General features: G+C 37.4%; 1 protein-coding gene across 2 annotated transcripts in view; it reads right to left on the bottom strand.

Annotated features, from left to right (window-relative positions):
* Positions 1 to 240: 240 nt before the first annotated feature.
* Positions 241 to 25342, bottom strand: part of DCP2 (decapping mRNA 2) — a 55197-nt gene continuing 30095 nt past the window's right edge. Inside the window, exons 5-12 of one of the 2 annotated variants that reach the window (XR_825983.1) lie at positions 17667 to 17819; positions 17458 to 17570; positions 17256 to 17363; positions 14295 to 14433; positions 11745 to 11855; positions 9553 to 9604; positions 1511 to 7916; positions 241 to 1421 (exon numbers count right to left, since the gene is read on the bottom strand). Coding sequence is in view for 1 of the 2 variants with exons in the window: in XM_010848369.1 (XP_010846671.1) it covers positions 7753 to 7916; positions 9553 to 9604; positions 11745 to 11855; positions 14295 to 14433; positions 17256 to 17363; positions 17458 to 17570; positions 17667 to 17819 (840 nt within the window). In the remaining variant the exon portion in view is untranslated. Of the gene's footprint in view, positions 7917 to 9552; positions 9605 to 11744; positions 11856 to 14294; positions 14434 to 17255; positions 17364 to 17457; positions 17571 to 17666; positions 17820 to 25342 lie in introns of both variants that reach the window. The other variant, XM_010848369.1, reaches the window with a different exon arrangement.

The following is a 25342-nucleotide window of genomic DNA, read 5'->3' as shown; positions in this document are numbered from 1 at the left end:
AATGTTGGATTTTATGTATTTAGCTCACAATATAACCTTGCTTTGAAAGTGAACAACCAAACCATAAATTGAGATGGAGAATACATACCAGTTACTTTCATTTTTTGCAGAGACATTCTACCTTTTAATATTTCTTCCTATCATATAAACATCTCACATTTGTCATTTTTATTGGTCCAAAGAGATGCAGCCAAAATATCAGCAACTTGCAACCTACAAGTATCAGCAGCAGAAACCAGGTTAAGGTAGTAATTAAAACTGCCCAAGCAGGCAAAATTTATTGATATTGCACTACAAAGGCTCTAAATTTAACATAATGTTTTTACAGAAAGTCAATATTTGAACAATCAACTGTAAAAATGTTTTAAAATACAAAGGAAACCTTCCATCATTCAAACTGCATTTTTTAAGATAAAAGGTTTCTCACTTCTCAACTGGTGTTATTTACATCAAAAGCTTTCAAAAGAGCACGAGTGTAAAGACAGAGGACTTAGTTCATTTTCTCAGTGGAGAGTACAGCTGGCATTTTTAGTCGATTATTAAAGTGCAGTAATCCTGCAAACATTTAAACTTCTGATTCATAAACATGAGTCATTGAAAATCCTTTACTTATGATAGATATACTCAAGGTAAATGAAAATCAGTCCTTATCCTTTCACTGAAACTGAGGGGAAAAGAGGAAAACTACTATTCAGTCAGAAAGTAAGACTACATGGTGTACAACAGTGTTTTGGGGTTCCTTTTCTGCTTTTCCTAAATGTTTGACAATTAATCAAACCAAGCACCAAGAACTTCTTTACTATTAATAGAATTACTCCAATGGTTTACCTACATAGCCTGTCTAAACAGTAAAATGCTCTAGAAGCTAAAGTAATAAAAACAGTTTTAAGGTAAAAACTAAGTGTTGCATCAATTTTTTCTACCAAATTTTGTAGCTTCCAATTTGATTAACATAACTTAGTCTGCTAAAACCGACTCCCAAGGGAACTATTTGAAGACTCCATATCTTCCATGAACATTACCTAGTCTCCACAGCACCAAAGACACTTCAAATCTTGTTTTGGAACTAGATGGGGAACATGAAGAAATCAATTCTTATTCCCTTTCCCATCCAAACTAATTTTGATGGTCACTTAGTTAGTTAATACATGAACCATAATTTCATTTGATTCATCATTTTATTCTGAAAGAAGACTCTTACCAAACTAATTTTGATGGTCACTTAGTTAGTTAATACATGAACCATAATTTCATTTGATTCATCATTTTATTCTGAAAGAAGACTCTTACCAAACTAATTTTGATGGTCACTTAGTTAGTTAATACATGAACCATAATTTCATTTGATTCATCATTTTATTCTGAAAGAAGACTCTTACCAAACTAATTTTGATGGTCACTTAGTTAGTTAATACATGAACCATAATTTCATTTGATTCATCATTTTATTCTGAAAGAAGACTCTTACCAAACTAATTTTGATGGTCACTTAGTTAGTTAATACATGAACCATAATTTCATTTGATTCATCATTTTATTCTGAAAGAAGACTCTTAAATTTTCAACGACATCAACAGGTATAATTAAAAAAAACGAGTTGTGCGAATCAATACTCAGCAAACATGAATTTTTAAGTATAAGCTAATAAGCAAACTTTAAAAACAATTAGAAAAAATATCTATATTGTGTGTATATATACACACAAATATATGTATATGCAAAATAGTTCATTCTCCTTCCCTCTTACTGAAGAAAAAATATCACTGACTCAGACAACAACAGCAAACTCTGGGAGATGGTGAAGGACAAGGAAGCCTGGTGTGCTGTAGTCCATGGGGTCACAAAGAGTCAGACACGACTGAGTGACTGAACAACAATGTCTATAAAACGAGAGTCAAGGTTAGCTGTCTCCCGTCCTAAATTTGAAATAAAATGAACAAAAAAGTGAAAGAATCAGTTCTTTGGGCTCTTGCATTTGAAATTAAAAGGTAAGATCCAAACACAAACCTAAAATGACCAGTAGAGACAGCAGTGCCCTAGGACAGTAGCAAAATGCACAAAGAAACTCTGCAGATATGTTTTTGTGCTTTTGTATCAGTGCATATCGTATGTGTAAGACGTGAAGAGTACAAGTCCACTGCTAATCATCTGCTGCAAAGGTATCAAAAGCATCGAACTAACCAAACTGCTGAGGAGTAGTTACTACCTTTCTCAATTTCAGTAACAACGGATTGTGCTTTCATTTCCTATCATCCAGTCTATTCCTAAATATCACAAAAAACATATTAAGCAATCATCTTACAAAGATCTAGCTAATCCCGTCAAGTGTGAGAAATGACTAACCATGAAGATTTGTGCCCCACATGTTCCACACCATAGCTATAGATTGTTTTAGAACGTCAGATTCAATGAATTATAAGCACATTACATGAAAAGGTTACATCTTACCTCAAAAAGCCCACAACTTAAGAATGTTAACTAAGACCAAAGACCAGAACACTGCTTGCTCAGTTTGCCCTAGAACTACACAGAAGTTTCCTTTGTTCCCAAACCAATTTAACAGCTATGAAACTAAAATAAACAAGCCAAGGTGTCCACAGCCCCTCCTAACTGCTCATGGCCCAAGGGTCAAAGTTAAGATACAATTATTACCTATAAATTCCCACAGTGGCAGACTGATGATAGAGATGCATCACAAAGAAAAAAAAAATTGTTACAGAAAGAAAAAAAACTGACACAAAGGGACAGACTCAATGGCCTCTTTAAGGACTCAGGAACAACAGGTCTTCAAAGAACACTCACCAGATAGAGGCCAATCACCGCAAGAACACCCAAACACCAAACAAGCAGCCAGTGAATGTTCAGAGCCGCCTTCTTCCACTGGACGAATGGATCAGAGGCTAACACAAGGGTCCACATGAAACAAAACACACAGGCACCTGCCCTCTGCATCCCATCCCTCTCCCCAGAAGACACCTGCCCAGCGACTACAAAGCCAACATGAGCACCCTGTTAAGGCCGATTCCTCTCAGACTGTGCCGCCAAGCTGCCACCCTAACTCAGCCACCCCCACTGCTAACCACAGGAGACCCAAGACAAGTGTGATTTCTTTGCCAGTGATTTCCTAAGGAACCCAGATTAAAGGGTCAGTTATGAACATGTTTCTCAAGATAAAAACTTGAATACTTCATCAGTTTTTCGTTTACACTTCTCTGTACTTTTATGATAAAGTCTGAGCAACAAAACTGGTGGAAGCCAGCCCTTCACGTCCACTCCCAGGCAGGGGAGGTAGCTGTACTCTGCTCCCTGGCTACAGACCACCATTTCAGTAACAAACACTGTCACGGGAACCTAGGTGGGAAGGACCCCCGTCTGGGACAAGCATACTTTCTGTCCCGTGGGTCACCGTGAGCAGCGACTGTGGCACGCGGCCAAGGGTGGCTGGGCGTGCTCCAGGCTGTGTCCCTGGAAGAAAGCAGTGCGTCAGCACTGCAGTGCGGCTGGAGTCCCAAAGCAGCGCCAGCAGGGGAAGGACCAGAGTCTCAAACACTGACTATGAAAGTGAGAAAAATCACTGCAGATTTTCTGGACCCCGTGGCAACCATACTTAGAAAAAAATTAAACCCCGAGCCAGAAAATGCTTGGTAATGGCCACACATGAGACTCTGCTTGGGCTAGGCAATGGTCACATTTCCAGCCTCATGCATCATACAGCACTTGAGAATTGATTTTATCTTCTAAAATCTCTGCCTTCTGTTTTCCTTGCCTAGTAACTATAGCTATCTTCTTCCTTCGGGGCACTTTTTACCCTATAATAATAAACCTATCATATTTTTTGAAACTGATATCCAGAACTTGCTTCAAAAGCACGAGACAGAGCTGTACTGTCCATTTGTGATCTGCCTTCTTCAAGACAGAGGTGCACAAACTTCAAAAACAACTCAATTCTAAGAAGAAAAAGATGCTCAGAAAGCCCATCATGATCTCATTTTTACAATTTTTAGCAACTGTACAAACTGATTTTACAGTCTAGTACAAAATGAGGAACTCAAGGCTTCACCAGACTACCAAGAATAAAGTTTAACAAAACTTACTTTACTAACACCCATTTACCTAGAGACAGCTACTTAAAACATAAAGTAGATTGATACCTTCAGACAGAATGAGTTTGTCTTGTTTATCTTTAATGTTACAGGAATACATGCAAGCCCCTTCCCCAGGCTAGAAAATACCTAATTCAATATTGCTAGGTAACACCTAATTTTTCTTCAATCAAAAAATGTTAATGAATCTGACCTTTTAACTATGATTAATATGCAAAGAAAATACTGTACTGCCTCAGAGAATACAAAGACACAATAGATGTCAATCAAAACAAAAATCTCTGAGCACACAGCTCAGAGGGCCACTGGTACAAAAATAAAGATAAAAAGCCAAGAGATATTATCAGAGTAAGAAAAATAACTCTGCAAAAAGTCTAATTTTTTAACTGACTTTGCTCCTTACTGTTCAAGTTAACTGTTGGAAACAAACAAACAAAAAAAAATAGCAAGGGAAAAGGTAATGAAATGTTAATTTTTTTTATGCATACATGCACTCAGACCTGAAATTTTCTAAGACTACCACAATGTATTAAGTTTTATAGAAGAATTTAATCCTCCTTGTGGAAGGATGCCATTCACTTAGACTTGAGGAGTATTTTTATATTAACACACAAATCACTAAAGATTTAAAAGACAATACCAACCCAATCTCATAGCATAAAATTAATATTGCTATACATCTTCATTTGTACTTACTAATTGATACTTAATGGAAAATACTCCAAGTTCAAAGCAGCGAGCAGTGACCACCATTCCTTTACAGCATAGGAAACTCACCTTTTCATACCCATGAAAATCCAACTTCACTTTCAAACATCTTCAACCAAATTTTACCCACGCTACAAAAGCTCTAGTAGGTTCTCAGATGTCTCCAAATGCTCATGTCTCAGGAGACCACCACTTTGAAATAAAACCATTCATTTGCTAGTTCTGAACAAAAACATGTGAAAGCATATAAAACCATACCCCTATCTTCTAGATTATAATGGTTAAGTACAAAAACAATTTATTGAACATCTTACAAATCATTACAGTTATACATAAAAGCACCTAGGAAATTTAAAAAAAATAAAAAGATTCACAGTACACTGAACCTTGGAACTAAGAATACTGAAAAAATGGATTCAAAAGACCTATTTCTCTCAAAGACATAATCTGTAATTGAAGCCAACACAACTGCTATTCTCATCTAGCTTCTTAAAATGCAGCACACAGAAGTAAAGTATTGCATATTCAGCACACTCCCTTATCACTTGATTTCTTCAAACCATGCTAAATTTTCTCAATCAAGAAATCTAGTTCTGTGCTAAGCATGGCCCTTTTCAAGGTAACCTGAACACTGAGAATCTAACACACAGGTTCGAGGGAAGAAGTATAGCAGATGTACATAAAATAGGTACATCCAACTTATACATTTTCTGCATAGTTAAGTCACATCACACACATAAATTTTAACTCATCTTTTAACATTTTTTAAATCTCAAACTGTTAAGAGAGCTAAAAGCCTTAATACCAAAATTACCATCCCAACAATACCCTTATTTTGTCCCACCCACAGTGCATTAAGTGAAGCAGCCCAATAGCAATATTTAACCAGTCAAACTACCATAATTGAAAAGAGATAATCTGTTGGTTCTTGAAAAGGCTCAACACCGTCAGAGGCCGTATTTCTAGTAACTAATCTCTTCTGCTTTAGTGTCGAGAGCTGAAAATTTCAACTCAAGGCACCAGAAAGACTGACCAAAGCACTCACTTAAACAGAAAAAAACACATTCAAAATCATGAAAAATTAAATGGTTTCCAGACGGCAATAAATGAGTGAAAACGACTCACCTGCCAGACAAACTAAGTTTTCACTCCATTAAGAACAGAAACCTGGAATGCTGGGACCAACTATAAATATGGCTCAAGGAGACCCAAGCAAAGCTGCTGTCCTCTTAAAAAGAACAGTGAAGAGCTTCCAAAGCAATCTTACAATGCATTTTTAAAAGGTCACAGAAGGATTCACCAATTTGTCACATTAAAAGATGCAGGACAGTGGATAACCTAATTCTAACACACTGCTATAACTGAATTATCCTGCTTAGCACCAAGGGGGTGACACTTTTATTAATAAATAGACTTTCTCCTTTAAAATCAAGCCATTGAAAATCTAAAGCAAAGAAATACCAAGTGAACTCCTTACAATAGCACTTCTTTTCAAAGTCCCACAGGGTTAAATAGAAACCCTATTAAATAGACTATCTATACAGAATCAAGATTTCCACAATAAAATTTACAAGCAGAGATATATTTTGTGGATACCACATGTAAAATAGATTTTTAAAACCCATATGACAGACGCGTACACACGCATATGCTAACACTCTCCCCCCACCCCCAAAGAAACCCCTTCAATGAGGTCAGAAGCAGCCCAAACACTAAAGCCCCCTTAAAGCCCTGGTGATTGTCCATAGCTTTACATAGCTAAACTCCTTCTCTAAACGGGCACTGCCATCCTTATTTGGATTTAAGAATCCTAAAGGAGCAAAATACATTCCTACGAGTGAATTACTCATGTTGCTTCCATGTTCTGCTCCTCCCCTAGTGAGATGCTGTATCAGTAAGTACTTGGGTAAACTGCACACCCTTCCCTTTTCACTCCATCGTCCAGAGGCTTCAATATGCTACTAAGTGTGTCAGTCTCTGCTACTGCTGCAAATGGGGACCTAATATAGATAGCATCAGTTTCCAGAGATCAACACTGACATGCAACGTGAAACCTAGTAATGTCAGTATTCCATACATATTTACACAGCTGTAACACAGAATCAAGATGCACGAGAACAAAATCATACGATCACCAGGGGCTGGCGGTGGGCTGCTGCAGTTGTGACAGCACAGTCTCGGGGTCCTGGCCCTGTGCTCTCCCCCGCTGTCTCCCCACAACCTCCCAGGCCCACTGAGAGTACACGGTGCAACTGGAAACTGGAGCCACAGCCCTCTACTACCAGCTCAAGCCCCTCTCCAGGCTGAGGGCTTTGTCCTTTAACGACGTGCCATGGGTTCATTTTGAACATGAACATTATATAGCAGATTCTGACTCTAAGTAATACCTTTCAACAAAACTCCTAGCAAGGAGGGTAAGAGAACCTAAGCAGTTAGAAGCAGAGAAATGTGCAAAATGCCACTAGAGCAGATGACCTGCAATCTTGACTTCTGTGACATTTTGGGTCTTGTATTCATTTAATAATTGTGTATTTTAAGTTTCTTTTAAAATTTTCAGTATAAGGAAACTAGTATTACAATCACTGTAGTGGGAAGATGGTGCATTCCCATTAACCTGGCTACTTAATGATGACTCAAACACTATTTCTGTGACCAGAATACAAGATAAAACCACAATCACAGAAAAAAATGCCCTCATAAAAAGCAACTTAAATTCATTAGCCAAACACTGAAAAGGTACATGTGTATAAAAAAGTTATAACCACATTTACAGTGCAAATTCATGTTTCTTTCCACTCTCTCTTCTGCACAGAGAACATCTCTTCAGAAACATCATCGTCTCCCTGCATTTCTTTAAAACACCTGAGAAAGGTAAGGCTCAAAGAGACACCCACTCAAATGCAACAAGTCTCTGATTTGGGGACTTCCACATTTGCTGCTATCAAAGGTCCAAGATTTTCATTATAGCATTATGGTCAAACTTGAAACTCAAAAAAGCTCGGGATGAAAAGGGCAACTTGCAGTGTCCATTACATGCCACAGCCTGGCCCTCGGCATGTTCAAGCAACTGGTCTTCACCGGAGTAAGGCGAGTCATACACAGCATCTGCTTACAAAGCAAAACAAATAAGCTCAGTTAAGAAATCAAATCCTGCCCTTCACCTTTTGTTATGAAGGAATTCACATGCAGTATATATTCGCCTCCCCACACCCTAAATCTAACCTACGGAGAACCACCAAAATATTTTCCTTTCCCTAAACTGATATTCAAAGTGAATTTCCAATCTATTCTTATTCCACATAAACATTCAACATCTTAATCTGTCTTTAAGTTCCTTAATATTCACCTGCTTTCAAAAATGGGCGTAACTTTATTCACCACCTATATTTTGTCAACATGGGAGCTTCTTGACAGAGATCAAAATGTAAACAGTATACAGATTATAATTACAATATAAGATTTATACAGATTCCAATTCTAGAAAAATAAAGCTGAAGGTTACCACATCTTCAGAGAATAAATCAACCTAAAGAAAAATCCAGATTTTCAAACTCACTGTGCAACAAAACTCCAACTTATCAGGGCTTGCCACCCCTACCCGCCCCCACCCCGACCCTGACCCCCGTAGAAGAGGACCCTGATGAGCAAAGCAGGGTTTGGAATAGACACCAAAAGGTTGAGGTAGAAATAAAGTCTGATGTGAGGTTTCCTAAGACAATAACTCCTTTTATACTTCTCAAGACAACTCAAAATTTTTGTATCATGCCCAACTGAGTTGGGTACACATTATAGTGTGCCTTCTTTAATGTTCCTAAACATATGGCTTTTTAAAGATTTTGTGAAATAATTGGTTTCTGAAGTTATATTAATTCAACTATCAGCCTATCATGTCCATACCACCTATGGTGGCCAGAGAAGTCCTACTAAGAGGACAACCAATTAATTTCCCAAAACAGGGTTAAAGCATCTCATTTTTAAGTAGGTTCCATCTTGCTTAAATCATAAACAGTAATGCAAGGAAGAGAGTATGATTATAAGGCTTCTCAATTATTAAAGAGCTTTCTAGATGAAACCCTTAAATCTAGATGGTAAATAAATGCTTATCTACTGCATGAGGAATTTCATACCACACAAAATAGCGCCTAAGAAAAAAATAGTCTACTGTACTTCCGAATGACACCTATGAAATCAGAATTTACAAAGAGCTTTCTACATTCCTCACTGTTACTTTTCAAATCAAATCACACACCTCCTTTTCATAACTGAGGATGGAGAAGAGCCAAATGTCATCTTAGTGAAGACTATCCTTGGCACCACCGTAACACGTGGGTCATTACCTCCAACGAGGGGGAAACCGTTCCCTTCTGAAGTGAGCTCTCCCCTCACATACGTGTGAGGGTGAGGTCTCCTCACTATTACTTGGGTCTACTCACCGTCTAACCATTGAGCAACTATTTATTTATTTACAATATTCACACACAGCATCAACGCCTGACATTCACTACAGTAACAGTATACTGAAAGGGCAAATAATTTCATCTTGATCATTTAAATAAATTTACTTTTATTTTTAGCCAGTTTCCCATTTAGAGAACTTGACCACATATATGAACTCTCTATAGATCATGTGCAACTCTTTCAGCTTATCTATCACAGTTCATCACACACTACTTAAATCAAGTTAACTTCAAAACCAGGCTGAATCCCAACTGGAAGAAATTTAAAAAACAAAATGACTTGCCTGTTTCAAAAGTATCCTGAAGTTTTCGTGGATGAAGTTTTTTTTCACATTTCTATTAAAAAACACAAACATACAACATACCATATCCAGTTATTTCACTTATTGTTGATATAAATAAGGAGATACATTATCAAATTTCTCAGGAAGAAAATTAAATCAGGAATATAATCACCAACCCCACTCGGCATTGGCATTTTTAAGTAATTTTTTTAAGCCTAAAACTGTTTTTAGTTCTTGATTATATGTACAATATAGAAACACCAGGGAAAAAAAGAAAATTATTTATTAAATTTCTCAACTTGGAGATCATTATTATTAACATTACAGTACATCTTTCCAGCTTTTTTTCTACGAAGATATGTGTGAATGTACTTTCATATAATTATGTAACAGAATTATCCAGTATATGCTATTCTGTAACTCCCTTTTTAAATGTAATACACTATGAACACACCCCTTTTTCTATAAACACAAATCAAAAAATTAATAAAAATCTACACCAACACTTTTAATGACTACATGGTAGTCTCTGGCACATATCTATGATATTACAGTTAATAGCTTCTTAGATATTTAGATTGTTCCCAGGGACGGGGAAGCCTGGTGGGCTGCTGTCTATGGGGTCATCCAGAGTCGGACACAACTGAAGCGACTTAGCAGCAGCAGCAGCAGCGGCGGCATGTTTTCATAATGTAGAACAATGGGGTGAACACTCTTATCTTCTATGGAAACGTGGTAAGGAAGTCACACTTTCAATACCGCCAAACTACTCTCTAGAACGTTGTACCGATTATTAACTTTTGAGTGTTCTCAATATATTCAGCAATACATAACTGGATATCTTTTCATCTTTGCCAATCTAATGGGGAAACATGGCATCCCATTTTAATTCACTTTCTTGAACTGCATATTTATATGTTAATCAATCACTTTTAGCTTTCCCTTTTAAGTTGTTCATATACTTGTCCTCATCATTAACTTTAAGAACTTTTTAAAAACTTATTCAAGTTCTTCCAGACAAATGTGAGTCATTTGTGAAGTTCCCCCAAAAAAATCCAAAAGGATTTTGACTGGTACTGAATTAAATCTATATATTAATTTGAGGAGAATTAACATTTATACAATACTATCATTTTAATCTGTCCAGCTTTTGTTAGGGACAGATGTTGAATTAGATTAAAAGCTTTCTGACCATCTATTAAGACTGTCTTCTTTGTTCTTCTCACTATTTCTACTGGAGTGCAGTGCAATAATAGAGAGCAAGTAGTCCAACATTAAACCTTTAATTTGTGCTTGCTTGTGGAGTCAAAACACTTCAGGTTAAGTAAACGGCACCCAAGAATTCAGGGAAAATACTCTTGTTAAATATCTGAAATTACTATTATTACACACTGTTAAAGAAGGAAAAACAGGTGAAGCTACAACATAAAAAAATTCAACATAGAAATACCAGGACTTATGGAAAAGATAAGCAAGGAAGCTTATTAGTTATGAATTACTTTCTGGAACACAGACTAAAAGAATGGAAATAAATGTCTTAAAACGCTCACAGGTATCTGTCCTTCAGCCTAGTCTAATGACTATGGCATTGGCTGTGAGTGTTTTGTTTTCATTTTCTGAATTCTATCAATTTGAAGAAAAATAAAATACACTGTGAGGCTATTCCAAACTTTTAACTTCATTAAAATAATACAGACACTATTTAGAAAAATAGAATACCTAGGACTTATCTAGGAGAGTCGACTAACACTGTTTCCAAAGTATTAAAGTAAGTCTAAATACCCACATATCGATAATTAATAAGAATCTACAGAACAGCACAGGGAACTCTCCTCAGTGCTCTGTAATGACCTATACAGAAACAGAACCTAGAGTGGATATATGTATAAACTGATCCACTTTTTCACTTGAAACTAACACAACTTTGTAAATCAACTATACTCCAATAAAAATTAATGTTAAAAATCATAAACAAACAGATAAACAAATACCCACATAAAAAAGATCAGATGCATAACTGAATCAAAACGACAAATCTATAATCGAGAGTAGGCAGAGATTTCTTAGTGGTGAACAGCACACACACACAGATTCATAAAAATCCTGTCAATAAAGCAATTCAAAATGCCTTGACAATGCCCTTGCCCCATCCTAAAAAGCATGAATTGCCTCAGCATGATGTTAACTCTTACCACCAAGGGATTCTGTTGCTTGGCTGGCTGGCTGTGGACCCCATTTGGTTTTTTCTTTGGATTAGGTGAATCTTGATACTGTTTTCTGCCATTTCCCCTTATACTTTGATTCTGTTTTTCCAATAAGAAATAAAATGTAAACATACAGCACAATGTAACAGGATAAAACAATATACCCCATGATACATTTAGCTGGTTCGATCAGAGTTCAGCAAAGCCCCCCAAAATCTTCCTAAAACACTGAAGAACCACTATCAACATCTTTCATTATAGAGAGCTTCACAGAGCAAGAATCCTCCAAAGATACAAAATAAAATAGCAAATACAATGTTCCCTAGAAACAACTTTGAAAACCTTATGACTATCAATAGAGGACACTGAGGCACACTGACTTCAGTCCTTAGATCAGGAAACAAGCACCAGATGTGATCACTGTTACCCTAAAACCTGCTTTAAACTATTAATAAAAGGGAATTTTTAATAATCTTTTTATATAAAATAATAAATAAGACTGGTTTGGCTCAGATGGTAAAGAATCTGCTTGCAATGTGGGAGACCTGGGTTCAATCCCTGGGTTGGGAAGATTGCTTGGAGAAGGGAACAGCTACCCACTCCAGGATTCTGGCCTGGAGAATCCCCATGGACAGTCCATGGGGTCACAAAGAGTTGGACATGACTGAGAGAATTTCACTTTCACTTTTAATCCCTAAATTCAGACCTAAAACCTAAACATGCAGTAGTCGACATCTTGCTATTATATTGCTTAAACATGAGTTAGATTAAGTTTAACTTAAAACAGTTTTTAAACATTAATTTGGCCTTAAAGGTCTGAAGAACAGTTATTTAAGAGAACTAGCTAAAACAGTGCAAAGAACAATTTTATTATTATTTTACAATAAATACACTTGTGTACATCCTATCTACCTACAGAAAAAATTTAGTTCTTAAAATAGCTTGAAAACAGTAACTTAAAGAAAGGAAGGGAAATAGCTTTCAGAAGCTCATGTTAGCACATACCTTTAACTCCATTTCATTTTATTCTTTTCGATATTTACTTTTTTACTGTGTACCATATACATAAAACTTACCACCTGAACCACTTGTAAATGGGCAGCTCAGTGGCGGTAAGTGCAGCCACAAAGCTGTGCAACCACCACCAGTATCCATCCAGAACTTTTCCATCACTGAAGCAGAGACTTTGTCTATTAAATACTTCTGTTTTTTCCTGTCTCTCAGCTCTGATAATCTCATATTAATTAGTGGAATCGTATAGCATTTGTCCTTTTGTGTGTGAGGTTCATGCATGTTGTAGCACGTATGTATAATTTCATTCCTTTTAAAGGCCAAATAATATTCACTGTATGTTTACTTTGTTTATCGAGTAACCTTTTGACACACATGTAGGTTGTTTCCACCTTCTGGCTATCATGAACAACACTACTATGAACACTGCTAAGTTATCTCTGAGTCCCTGCTTTCAATTCTTTTGAATATGAACTGCGGAGTGGAACCACTGGGTCACATGGTAATTCTACGTGTACCTTTCTGAGGAACCACCAAGCTGCCCCATGGCAGCTGTACCATTTTACATTCCCACCTGCAATACACAAGGGTTCCAACTTTTTTACATTCTTGTCAACTCATTATTTTCCATTTTTTACTACATTTTTATTACTTCTCAACTGAGCATCTTTTCATGTGCTTACTGATCATGTAAATGTCTTCTTTCAATAAATGTCTATTCAAGTTGTTGTGCACTCATTTTTGTTTAACTGTTTCTTCTTTGCTGTTGTTGAGCTATAGGAGGTCTCCATATATCCTGGATATAAACCCAGTAGATATGTGATTTGCAAACTCTCCCATTTCATGGGTGTTTTTTCTCTTTTGACAGTGACCATTCAAGCACAGAAAGTTTTAAACTCTGATGAACCCAGTATATTTGTAAAAGAAGAAAAGTAAAGACTGGTACCCAAATAGATGGTTAAAATAACAGACAGGTAATACCAAAGATCAGTAAGGATATGGAACAAATGGAACTCTCAAATATTTTGCAGGGGATACAAATTATTTAGAACATTTTTTGCAGTATATACTTAAGAACTTAGGCATATCCACTGCTCCAACAATTCTATATACTCAAAAGAACTGTATATGTTCATCAAAATACATGTACAGAAATATTCCTAGCAGTATGATTTGTAAAAGCCCCCAAGTGGAAACAACAAACACGTCCACTAAGAGTAAAATGGATAAACAAACTATGATATAATCATACACTGAAGAACAACACGGTATGAACCTTTCACTGGTAGCACATTTACCAAAATCAGATGTTATTGATAATTCATATTCCTTAGTACATTGGATTAATACCAAAGCTGTAAAGGTTAGGAGTCTCATCCCAGCTTCAAATCACAAATCAGGAAGACAGGCGCCTTGGATGAACGACTAAGAGCTCTACAACTGTTAATCTGCAAGGCCTCAACTCAGATGCATTTCTAAGTCAAAGGATCTTAAGTTATGAAAATCTTTAAATGTACTATCACTCACCTTTGCTTTTAAAAGATCAGACACTTCAGCGTGATGATTACTGTATGGTTTATGCTGCAGTGGTTGCCGGTGCTTTACCCACTGGTCACCAGGAGAACCTTCAGGAAATAACTGCTGGCTGTGGCGGAACTTGGTTCGACTACAACAAGATTTAAAAATAAAAATAAAATCAGAAAATTTTTACTGATACTTCTTCCCAAACCTTGAGAGTTTATCTAACGGACTATAAATGTTACTTTATTCACTATCTGTCTCCCCTCACTGGAGTTTAAATTCCACAAGGGCAGAGGATTCATGTCGACTTTGTCTACTGGTTTACTGCCAGAACCCAGAAGAATGCCTATCACTCCACATTTCTTGAATGGGGTGATAATCTATTATTTTTAGTCCCAAACTTTTCTAAATTATTGATACCACCTTCTCCTAAAATGACTGTACTTTTAAAAATCTGGGGAATTTCCTGGCAGCCCAGTGATTAGAACTCTGCATTTCCGCTGCAGGGGACACAGGTTCAAGCCAAGGATGAAGAACTGCAAGCCTTGCAGCCTGGCCGAACAACAAAAATGAATCTGAAGGAAATACTTCTTTCACAAATTTAATAAATTTAGTAACGAAGCCAATAAATAAAGCCACTCTGAATACACATATATCAGTGGATTTTTATAATAGGACAGACAATTCAATTCTTTACTAGGATGCTTCCATATGGAATTTGATCCTGCACAGGTCAGTATGGACCCTCCGTGCTAAGATCTGACAAACTGAGCTACGTTGTTGTTGCTGTTCAGTCGCTAAGCCATGTCCAACTCAGTGATGCCATCTGACCATCTCATCCTCTGTCGCTCCCTTCTCCTCTTGCTCTCGATCTTTCCCAGCAGCAGGGTATTTTCCAATGAGTCAGCTCCACACATTAGGTGACCAAAGTATTGAAGCTTCAGCATCAGTCCATCCAATGAATATTCCTGGTTGATTTCCTTTAGGATTGACTGGTTGGATCTCTGTGCTGTCCAAGTGATTCTCAAGAGTCTTCTCCAACGCCACAGTTCAAAAGCATCAATTCTTCAGCACTCAGCCTTCTTTACGGTCCAACTCTCATATCCATACATGACTACTGGAAAAACCATAGCTCTGACTATACAGACCTTTGTCTGCAAAGTGATGTCTCTGCTTTTTAATACTCTGTTTAGAGTTGTCACAGCTTTTCTTCCAAGGAAATTAAGGAGTTCAAAATGATAGATAAGCATATTAAATAAAGATCCAGTCTCAAATACTTACACCAAAGAAATCAACTGTAATAGTTTGTAGTAAAGATAAATTGTATTCGATAGTACCACTTACATATATTAATACAGTCCAGAGTCACTGATCCCAAGATCCATATTATAGTAAGATTGTTTCTGAATATTTCAGAATCTGTCCCCTTTTCCATTTAAAAATTGTGATTAAATTGCAGGCTCTCAAAAAAAAAAAAAAATTGCAGGCTCTCTTTCTTTAGACAAAATTCAAGTAATTCCTCCAAAATGTCATAAGAGTTAGTCTATATGTTAAAAAGAGACATCACCCTGCCTGAGAAACCTGGAATTTGTTTGAGAAGTTGTTTCATTATCTCTTTATTCCATTCTCTAGGATCACAAACCCTAATACCGACTGAAAGATGTGGGAATGGTATCATACCACTGTGGGTGACAGATTCTTAAACAGTGACACAATTTCTTTTCAAACCCTATCACTATTTCATAACTTTAGTAGTAACTGGGTTTTTTAAATCATGACTACATTCCTGTTTTTTCTTTTTTCTTCTTCAGTTATATTTAGTAGTATATACTTTGGTGATTATAGTGACAGATTCTGAAAGGCACAAATGACTTTCAAGGCATTTAGTCCAATCTTCTGTCCTCATAAAATCCAACTAAAATGGAATATTCCCTATGTATTTAAAAAATATTGACTGTAGGTGTGATTTACTCCTATTGTTTACTTTTAAAGCTCTAGGATAAAAACAAAGCATCTAACTTAGAGAAAATTTAGAAAGCAACTCTCTCTGAACCTAACAAGGCAAAGCTCTACAAGTTGATTACAAATACATATACTTATTTCAGAAAATTATATTGGAAGGACTGATGTTGAAGGTGAAACTCCAATACTTTGGCCACCTGACGCGAAGAGCTGACTCATTTGAAAAGCCCCTGATGCTGGGAAAGATTGAGGGCAGGAGATGAAGGGGATAACAGAGGATGAGATGGTTGGATGGCATCACCAACTCCATGCACACGAGTTTGAGTGAACTCTGGGAGTTGGTGATGGACAGGGAGGCCTGGCGTGCTGCAGTCCATGGGGTCACAAGGAGTCAGACAGGACTGAGCGACTGAACAGAACTGAATTTCAGAAAATTACTTAGCCTACTCTATAACTGTGATTTGGATACAATTAAGTCCCAAACAAGAAAATGCTCTTTGCAGTTCTTATCCATGTAATACTCACTCCTTATAATATACAGTCTAGACTAGGGAAAGGAAAGGTGCAAGCCCAAGTCTTCACAGTGCTATCTTTCTGAACAAATTATACGTCAGCATCCCTCATCTCCTTCTCACAAAAACAGACATTCAACCACATACAGAAACCCAATTATTTCTAAAGTAAAGATATGAGAACACAGAACAAGTACTATGAATACATACAAAGAGAGAAAAAAATTTTCTTTTCCTCATACTCTAGCTATCCATCTAAAAAGCTGACATTCTCTTGTGTATACTATTTTAAAATATGCCTGAAGCTCCTTTATGACTTCAATTAACCTCTCATCCAAAAACCACCCCTCTAAAATGTCTATTATCTGTGAGACTAGTAAGAAACTAGTATCTATAAAAGGAAGCCAATACCTCTGCAAACTTTTTAAGCAAAATGCTACTAATGTATTAAAAAAGACCAAAAAGTCAAAATCCAACACATCTGTTTCTTTACCTCAATTTTTCCACAGTGGGCTTAGCTGGTGTGCTACCAGCGGAGGAAAATCCATTGTCACTATCTGAGGAATCTCCAAATCTTCGAGAAAGCCAGTCCCTTAATGGTCTATGGAGATATTAAGAATTTGCTTTTAAAACTTGGCTATGTAAAGAAACTATCAGAATTGTGAAGTTTAATATTTTAAAAAATACAAACATACCTGATAAAAGGAATGGCCATAAAAAATTTGTTTGGTGCCAAACCAAGTTTGGATTTTGGGGTCATATCATTTCTATGGCAAGGCAATTTCTCAATGGAGAACCACTCAATATTCTGAAACACAAGAAAATTAGTTATTATCAAGGAGTTTCTAAAAGCAATTTAATTAGATACCATCCAGCAACCTGAAAATTCTTCTCAATTACATACCCGGATTTCTCTTCTGGTTTTCGGGTTAAATTTTGTATCTTTTGGAATTCCTGGAATGATGTACAAACGAGCAAGCTGATCATTGATCCGAAGTTCAATGTAATCATCCTTACAAATATAATCTTTAATATCAAAACCAGTTTCTTCAAAGACCTGGAAATAATAAATCTGGATGATGATTTTCAAGTTTGGCTGTTAGACCTTCAGTTCATTAATATTTGCTTATTTCAAAGTCACAAATTCAGAAATATCCAGGAAATTAAATGCATAAAAACACTACATAAAAAAAAAAAATCACAGTATTTCAGGGTCTAGTTCTTGCTGTGTCTCTATGGAAAAACCTCCTCACACATTTAAGCCTAAGTTTTTTCAGCTATTCATAAAAAGGAAACATATGATACTGCAATTTACAATAATATGTATTTGGCCACTGTCCCCTCTTCTGGTATAAGAGCTCTTAAAACGGTTGGACGGATAAGGCAGTGGACCCCACTTCAGCACTCTTGCCTGGAAAATCCCATGGACAGAGGAGCCTGGGTCGCTGAGCTGGACACGACTGAGCGACTTCACTTTCACTTTGCACTTTCATGCATTGGAGAAGGAAATGGCAACCCACTCCAGTGTTCTTGCCTGGAGAATCCCAGGGACGGCGGAGCCTGGTGGGCTGCCGTCTATGGAGTCACACAGAGTCGGGCACGACTGAAGTGACTTAGCAGTAGCAGCAGCAAAACGGTTGGAATGTCTTAAATTATAAAAGCAAAAGTATCTTTGCTTTTTATCTAGGTCTCCCACATTGCAGGCAGATTCTTTACCAGCTGAGCCACAAGAGAAGCCCAAAAGTATCTTTACATCCTGTTAATTATGTGACTTCTGGAGTCTACTTCGGGAATTAACTTGGTTGCCAGGTGATCAAGAGGGTTAAAACTTTCAATGGGCCCCTCCTCCCCCACCTCCAGGAAATAAACTCAGTCAACCCCATAAAAACCAAAAAGGAATGTTTCTGGCTTGAAAAACACATGAAGATTTGGGGATAGTGGTGCCAGAGAAGACAGAAAGAAAATTCTTTGCTTTTTTCTGTACCTTGCATCCTAAGTATTTATGTCTTCCATCTAGTTATTCCTGAGTTATATCCTTTTATTGTAATAAACTGGAAAACTTAATAAGAAAAATGTTTCTCAATTCTATGAATCACTCTAGCAAAAACTAATCAAACCCAAAGAGGGGGATCAAAAGGCACAAGTGACAACCTGAACTTTGCAACTGGCATCTGAAGCCAAGCATAGTCTTATAGGACTGAACCCTTCACCTCTGGAATGTGACGCTACCTCAAGGCAGACAGTGTCAGAATTGAGCTGAATTGTAAGTCATTCAGTTCATATCCAAAACCTGCTTATTGATGTGGGGGGAAAAAGCCCCTGCGCGTGTGCGTACATGTATACGCATGCGCGTGCACACACACACTCTAAAATCGGGTCCAAAACCCTTATTATGTGAGAATACATCAGTGGTTCCCACTCCAAGGGAATATAAACCTCATATGGATTTGATTCAGTAACCACAAAAGTACATGTATAACCAAGCTACAGAATGAAAAATGTCTTATACAAAGAAAACCATTCTTCAAACACGAAAATTGAATTGGGATTAATACTAATATTTCAATGGACAGATTCCAAGAAAACAGCTACAACCACCTTTGTACCCAGGGTGGAGTTAGCTGCAGTCACGATCTGCAGTGATTTTGGAGCCCCAAAAATAAAGTCTGATAGTGTTTCCACTGTTTCTCCATCTATTTGCCATGAAGTGATGGGACTGGATGCCATGATCTTAAGTTTTCTGAATGCTGAGCTTTAAGCCATCTTTTCCACTCTCCTCTTTTACTTTCATGGAGAGGCTCTTTAGTTCTTCACTTTCTGCCATAAGGGTGGTGTCATCTGCATATATGAGGTTATTGATATTTCTCCCGGCAATCTTGATTCCAGCTTATATTTCTTCCAGTCCAGCGTTTCTCACGATGTACCCTGCATATAAGTTAAATAATCAGTGTGACAAGATACAGCCTTGAAGTACTCTTTTTCCTATTTGGAACCAGTCTGTTGTTCCATGTCCAGTTCTAACTGTTGCTTCCTGACCTGCATACAGATTTCTCAAGAGGCAGGTCAGGTGGTCTGGTATTCCTATCTTTTTTCAGAATTTTCCACAATTTTCCACAATAAACAAAAGTTTATTGTGATCCACTATGCTTTGGCATAATCTACACATATGTGATCTACACATATGCTTTGGCATACTCAATAAAAGCAGAAATAGATGTTTTTCTGGAACTCTCTTGCTTTTTTGATGATCCAGCGGATGTTGACAATTTGATCTCTGGTTCCTCTGCCTTTTCTAAAACAAGCTGGAACACCTGGAAATTCATAGTTCACGTATTGCTGAAGCCCGGCTTGGAGAATTTTGAGTATTATTTTACTAGCCTGTGAGATGAGTGCAATTGTGCGGTAGTTTGAGCATTCTTTGGCATTGCCTTTCTCGGGGATTGAAATGAAAACTGATCTTTTCGGTCCTGTGGCCACTGCTGAGTTTTCCAAATTTGCTGGCATGTTGAGTGCAGCGCTTTCACAGCATCATCTTTCAGCATTTGAAATAGCTCAACTGGAATTCCATCACCTCCACTAGCTTTGTTCGTAGTGATGCTTCCTAAGGCCCACTTGAATTCACATTCCAGCATGACTGGCTCTAGGTGAGTGATCACACCATCGTGATTATCTGGGTCGTGAAGATCTTTTTTGTACAGTTCTGTGTATTCTTGCCACCTCTTAATATCTTCTGCTTGTGTTAGGTCCATACCATTTCTGTCCTTTATCGAGCCCACCTTTGCATGAAATGTTCCCTTGGTAGCTCTAATTTTCTTGAAGAGATCTCTAGTCTTTCCCATTCTGTTGTTTTCCTCTATTTCTTTGCTCTGATGGATGAGGGAGGCTTTCTTATCTCTCCTTGCTATTCTCTGGATTTCTGTACTCAAATGGGTATATTTTTCCTTTTCTCCTTTGCTTTTCGCTTCTCTTCTTTTCCCAGCTATTTGTAAGCCTCCTCAGACAGCCATTTTGCTTTTTTGCATTTCTTTTCCATGGGGATGGTCTTGATCCCTGTCTCCTGTACAGTGTCACGAGCCTCCGTCCATAGTTCATCAGGCACTCTATCTATCAGATCTAGTCCCTTAAATCTATTTCTCACTTCCACTGTATAATTGTAAGGGATTTGATTTAGGTCATACCTGAATGGTCTAGTGGTTTTCCCCACTTTCTTCAATTTAAGTCTGAATTTGGCAATAAGGAGTTCATGATCTGAGCCATAGTCAACTCCCGGTCTTGTTTTTGTTGACTGTATAGAGCTTCTCCATCATTGGATGCAAAGAGTATAATCATTCTGATTTCGGTGTTGGCCATCTCTTGAGGTCCATGTGTAGAGTCTTCTCTTGTGCTGTTGGAAGAGGGTGTCTGCTATAACCAGTGTGTTCTCTTGGCAAAACTCTATTAGCCTTTGCCCTGCTTCATTCTGTACTCCAAGGCCAAATCTGCCTGTTACTTCAGGTGTTTCTTGACTTCCTACTTTTGCATTCCAGTCCCCTATAATGAAAAAGACATCTTTTTTGGGTGTTAGTTTAAAAGGTCTTGTAGGTCTTCATAGAACCATTCAACTTCAACTTCTTCAGCATTACTGGTCAGGGCACAGACTTGGATTTCTGTGATACTGAATAACAGAGATCATTCTGAATTGCTTAGTGGATCTAAAACTGCCCCTCCTCATAGTGCCTCAAGGAACTCCAAGACATGGAACCCCAGTTCCTGGGAATAAAGTGTTACCGCTAACCCCCACAGCTAACCCTCACCTTCTCCTTCAACCAGAAAAGCCATGCTTATTAATCTATTAAAATCCTGGGCCTCTGCTTAAAAAACCACTGGTGAGGGGGGAGGGATTCACTGCAAGATTGGATTGACACAGACACACTGCTATACATAAGACAAGTAATAAGGACCTACTGCAGAGCACAGTGAACTCTACTCAGTACTCTCTAATGGCTCATATGGGAAAAGGACCTAAAGAAGACTGGCTAGGCATTCATATAGCAGATTCACTTTGCTATATAATACAAGCAAATGTGATTTGACTGCAAATCAATTATACCCCAATAAAAAGTAAAACCATGAGTCTCTTCTAGCCTTAAACGTTCTCCTTCAGATAACATTTATGTTCTCTGGCAAGGTCCTTTCCCACTTCACCCTCAAATGAAAAAGGCTTTGGTTCTTTACTGACTAGAAACCAGTGTGCACCTTTTACGCTGGAATTCCTTCTTCCCTCTAGTTTCAGCACCTACCCAATCAATGGCACAGAAGACGATAAAACATGCACAGGCCTGAACCTCTTACAAGGTAAGGGTGTGGAGGAGTTATTTGTGTCCATTCCTTTTGTCTCTTCCCTCGTTCTCTTGCTGGTTTAGGTACGTCTTTCTACCTCCTTCGATAAGGGCACATCTATATTTCTCTCAGATATGTGTAGGCCGTAACTCACAATTTAAGCTCCTCCACAACACATCTAACTCATTTCTGTATACTGCCAATCATGTTAAACCTTTTCCTAATTTTAAGTACTAGCTGAATATACTCACTTGAAACTGTTCTATGGTATACAGAAAAGAGACATTATTTGTATTTCCTACTTCCAGAAATGACAGAGTGGGAACAGAAATACCTATGTTTTACCAAAAAAGAGCTTTCTTGTCCTAAACCAAAACTATACATCTTATCCAGAATAAAAACCCAAAGGCTCAGTAATAGACACTTTGTAGTTTCACACTTCCCCAGATCTTAATTTATTTATATACATGCGGTGTGTGCTCAGTCACTCAGGGCTGTCCGACTCTTTTATAACCCCATGGACTTTAGCCCTTCAGGCTCCTCTAGCTGTGGGGATTCTCCAGGCTGGAGTGAGTCGCCCTGCCCTCCTCCAAGGGATATTCTCGACCCAGGGATTGAACCCACATCTCCCAAATTGCAGACAAATTCTTTACCATCTGAGCCATCAGGGAAGTCCATTTGTATACATAATACAATATAATTAAACTAACAATTGTGGATTTATTTCACAACTCATGTATGTTATCTGAATGTTCCCATTAAAGTACAGTTATTAATACTTTGGTTTTCTTTTTCTTTGAAAATAAGGTCTACCCTACTCTACTGCTTGAGACATAACTTAAAAATGGTTTTTGTTATAAATCAATCTGGTTGGATATTAGACTTATAACTTTAGAAATTAGAACTGGTTTACCTAAAAGTTTACCTATCAGTGACATGAAATTGTTTTTCTTCATCAAAGTCTCCATTAAGAAAGTCAAAATGGAATACATAAACCAGAAGCCATTCACAATATACTCAAATCCAGATTGCATTAAGAAGTCCTATATATCCACAAGACTAGTAAACCAACTTAAAAAAAAAAAAAGGTAACATGTAACTGGGTACTTAATAATAGAGGACATTCAAATGGCCAATAAGAATATGACAATGTGGCCAACATCATTAAACTTCAGGGAAATATGAAAAACACAATGATAGACCATTACGTTCCCCTAATAACGGCTAAAATTTTTTGAAAATGAGATGTAATTAATATATTACATTATATTAGCTTCAGGTACGCAACATAATAATGTTTTGCATATATTGAGAAATGACCATAAATTTTTTCCCCAGTGTTACTGAGATATAATGGTTTGAACATAATGGTTTGACTTATACATACTGTGAAATGGTTACTCTAAGTTTAGCTGATATGGATCATCTCATATAAGTACAATAAAAAGAATAAGAAAAAAATACGTTTTTTTTCTTGTAATGAGAACCCTTAAGCTCTAGTCTCTAAACTTCTCATACATATCACACAGCAGTGTTAACTGTAGTCATCATGCTGTACATTATGTCCTAGTGCTTATTTATCTTCCAACTCTTGACCACATTCCTCTAATTCTCTTTTACACACACACATACCCTCTGAGAACCACAAATCTGATCTCTCCTTCTGAGTTTTGCTTTTCAGATTCCACATAAAAGGGAGACCATACAAAATCTGTCTTTATCTGACTTATCCATTCTGTACAATGCCTTCAATGCCCATAACAGTACAAATTGTAGGATTCTTTTTTTAACAACTGAAATGTATTCCATTGTGTACATACATACCACATCTTCACTAGCCATTCATTTCTCAATGAACACTTAGGTTGTTTCCTTGTCTTGGCTATTATAAACAATGCTATTATGAACATAAGACTGTAGTTATCTTTTCAAGTTAGCATTTTCATTTCCTCTGGATATATTCTCAGAAGTGGAATTGCTGAATCATACGGTTGTTCTATTTTAATTTTTTGACGATCCTCCATAGAATTTTCCGTAGTGACTGTATCAGTTTACAGTCCTACCAACAGTGAACAAGGGACCCCTTTTCTCCACATTTATCTGTCTTTCTGAAGGCATCCATTCTAAGAGGCATGAGAGATATCTCATTATGGTTTTGATTTGTATTTGCCTAATAATCACCAGATGGTCAACACTGAAATAACACTGATTATATTCTTGGCAGCCAAAGATGGAGAAGCTCTATACAGTCAGCAAAAACAAGACCAGGAGCTGACTGTGGCTCAGATCATGAACTCCTTATTGCCAAATTCAGACTTAAATTGAAGAAAGTGGGGAAAACTACTAGAACATTCAGGTATGACCTAAATCAAATCCCTTACAATTATACAGTAGAAGTGAGAAATAGATTTAAGGGACTAGATCTGATAGATAGAGTGCCTGATGAACTATGGACGGAGGCTCGTGACACTGTACAGGAGACAGGGATCAAGACCATCCCCATGGAAAAGAAATGCAAAAAAGCAAAATGGCTGTCTGAGGAGGAAGGAGAAAAGGAAAGATATACCCATTTGAATACAGAGTTCCAAAGAATAGCAAGGAGAAATAAGAAAGCCTTCCTCAGCGATCAATGCAAAGAAATAGAGGAAAACAACAGAATGAGAAAGACGAGAGATCTCTTCAAGAATATTAGAGCTACCAAGGGAACATTTCATGCAAAGATGGGCTTGATAAAGGACAGAAATGGTATGGACCTAACACAAGCAGAAGATATTAAGAAGAGGTGGCAAGAATACACAGAACTGTACAAAAAAGATCTTCACGACCCAGATAATCACGATGGTGTGATCACTCACCTACAGCCAGTCATGCTGGAATGTGAAGTCAAGTGGGCCTTAGGAAGCATCAATACAAACAAAGCTAGTGGAGGTGATGGAATTCCAGTTGAGCTATTTCAAATGCTGAAAGATGATGCTGTGAAAGCGCTGCACTCAATATGCCAGCAAATTTGGAAAACTCAGCAGTGGCCACAGGACTGTAAACATCAGTTTTCATTTCAATCCCTGAGAAAGGCAATGCCAAAGAATGCTCAAACTACTGCACAATTGCACTCCTCTCACATGCTAGTAAAGGAATGCTCAAAATTCTTCAAGTCAGGCTTCAGCAATACGTGAACTGTGAACTTCCAGATGTTCAAGCTGGTTTTAGAAAAGGCAAAGGAATCAGAGATCAAATTGCCAACATCCGCTGCATCATCAAAAA

The sequence above is a fragment of the Bison bison genome, unplaced genomic scaffold (assembly GCF_000754665.1).
Source record: "Bison bison bison isolate TAMUID 2011002044 unplaced genomic scaffold, Bison_UMD1.0 scf7180017864264, whole genome shotgun sequence".
In the NCBI taxonomy this organism is placed as follows: domain Eukaryota; kingdom Metazoa; phylum Chordata; class Mammalia; order Artiodactyla; family Bovidae; genus Bison; species Bison bison.
This window is presented reverse-complemented; position numbering and strand designations above follow the sequence as displayed.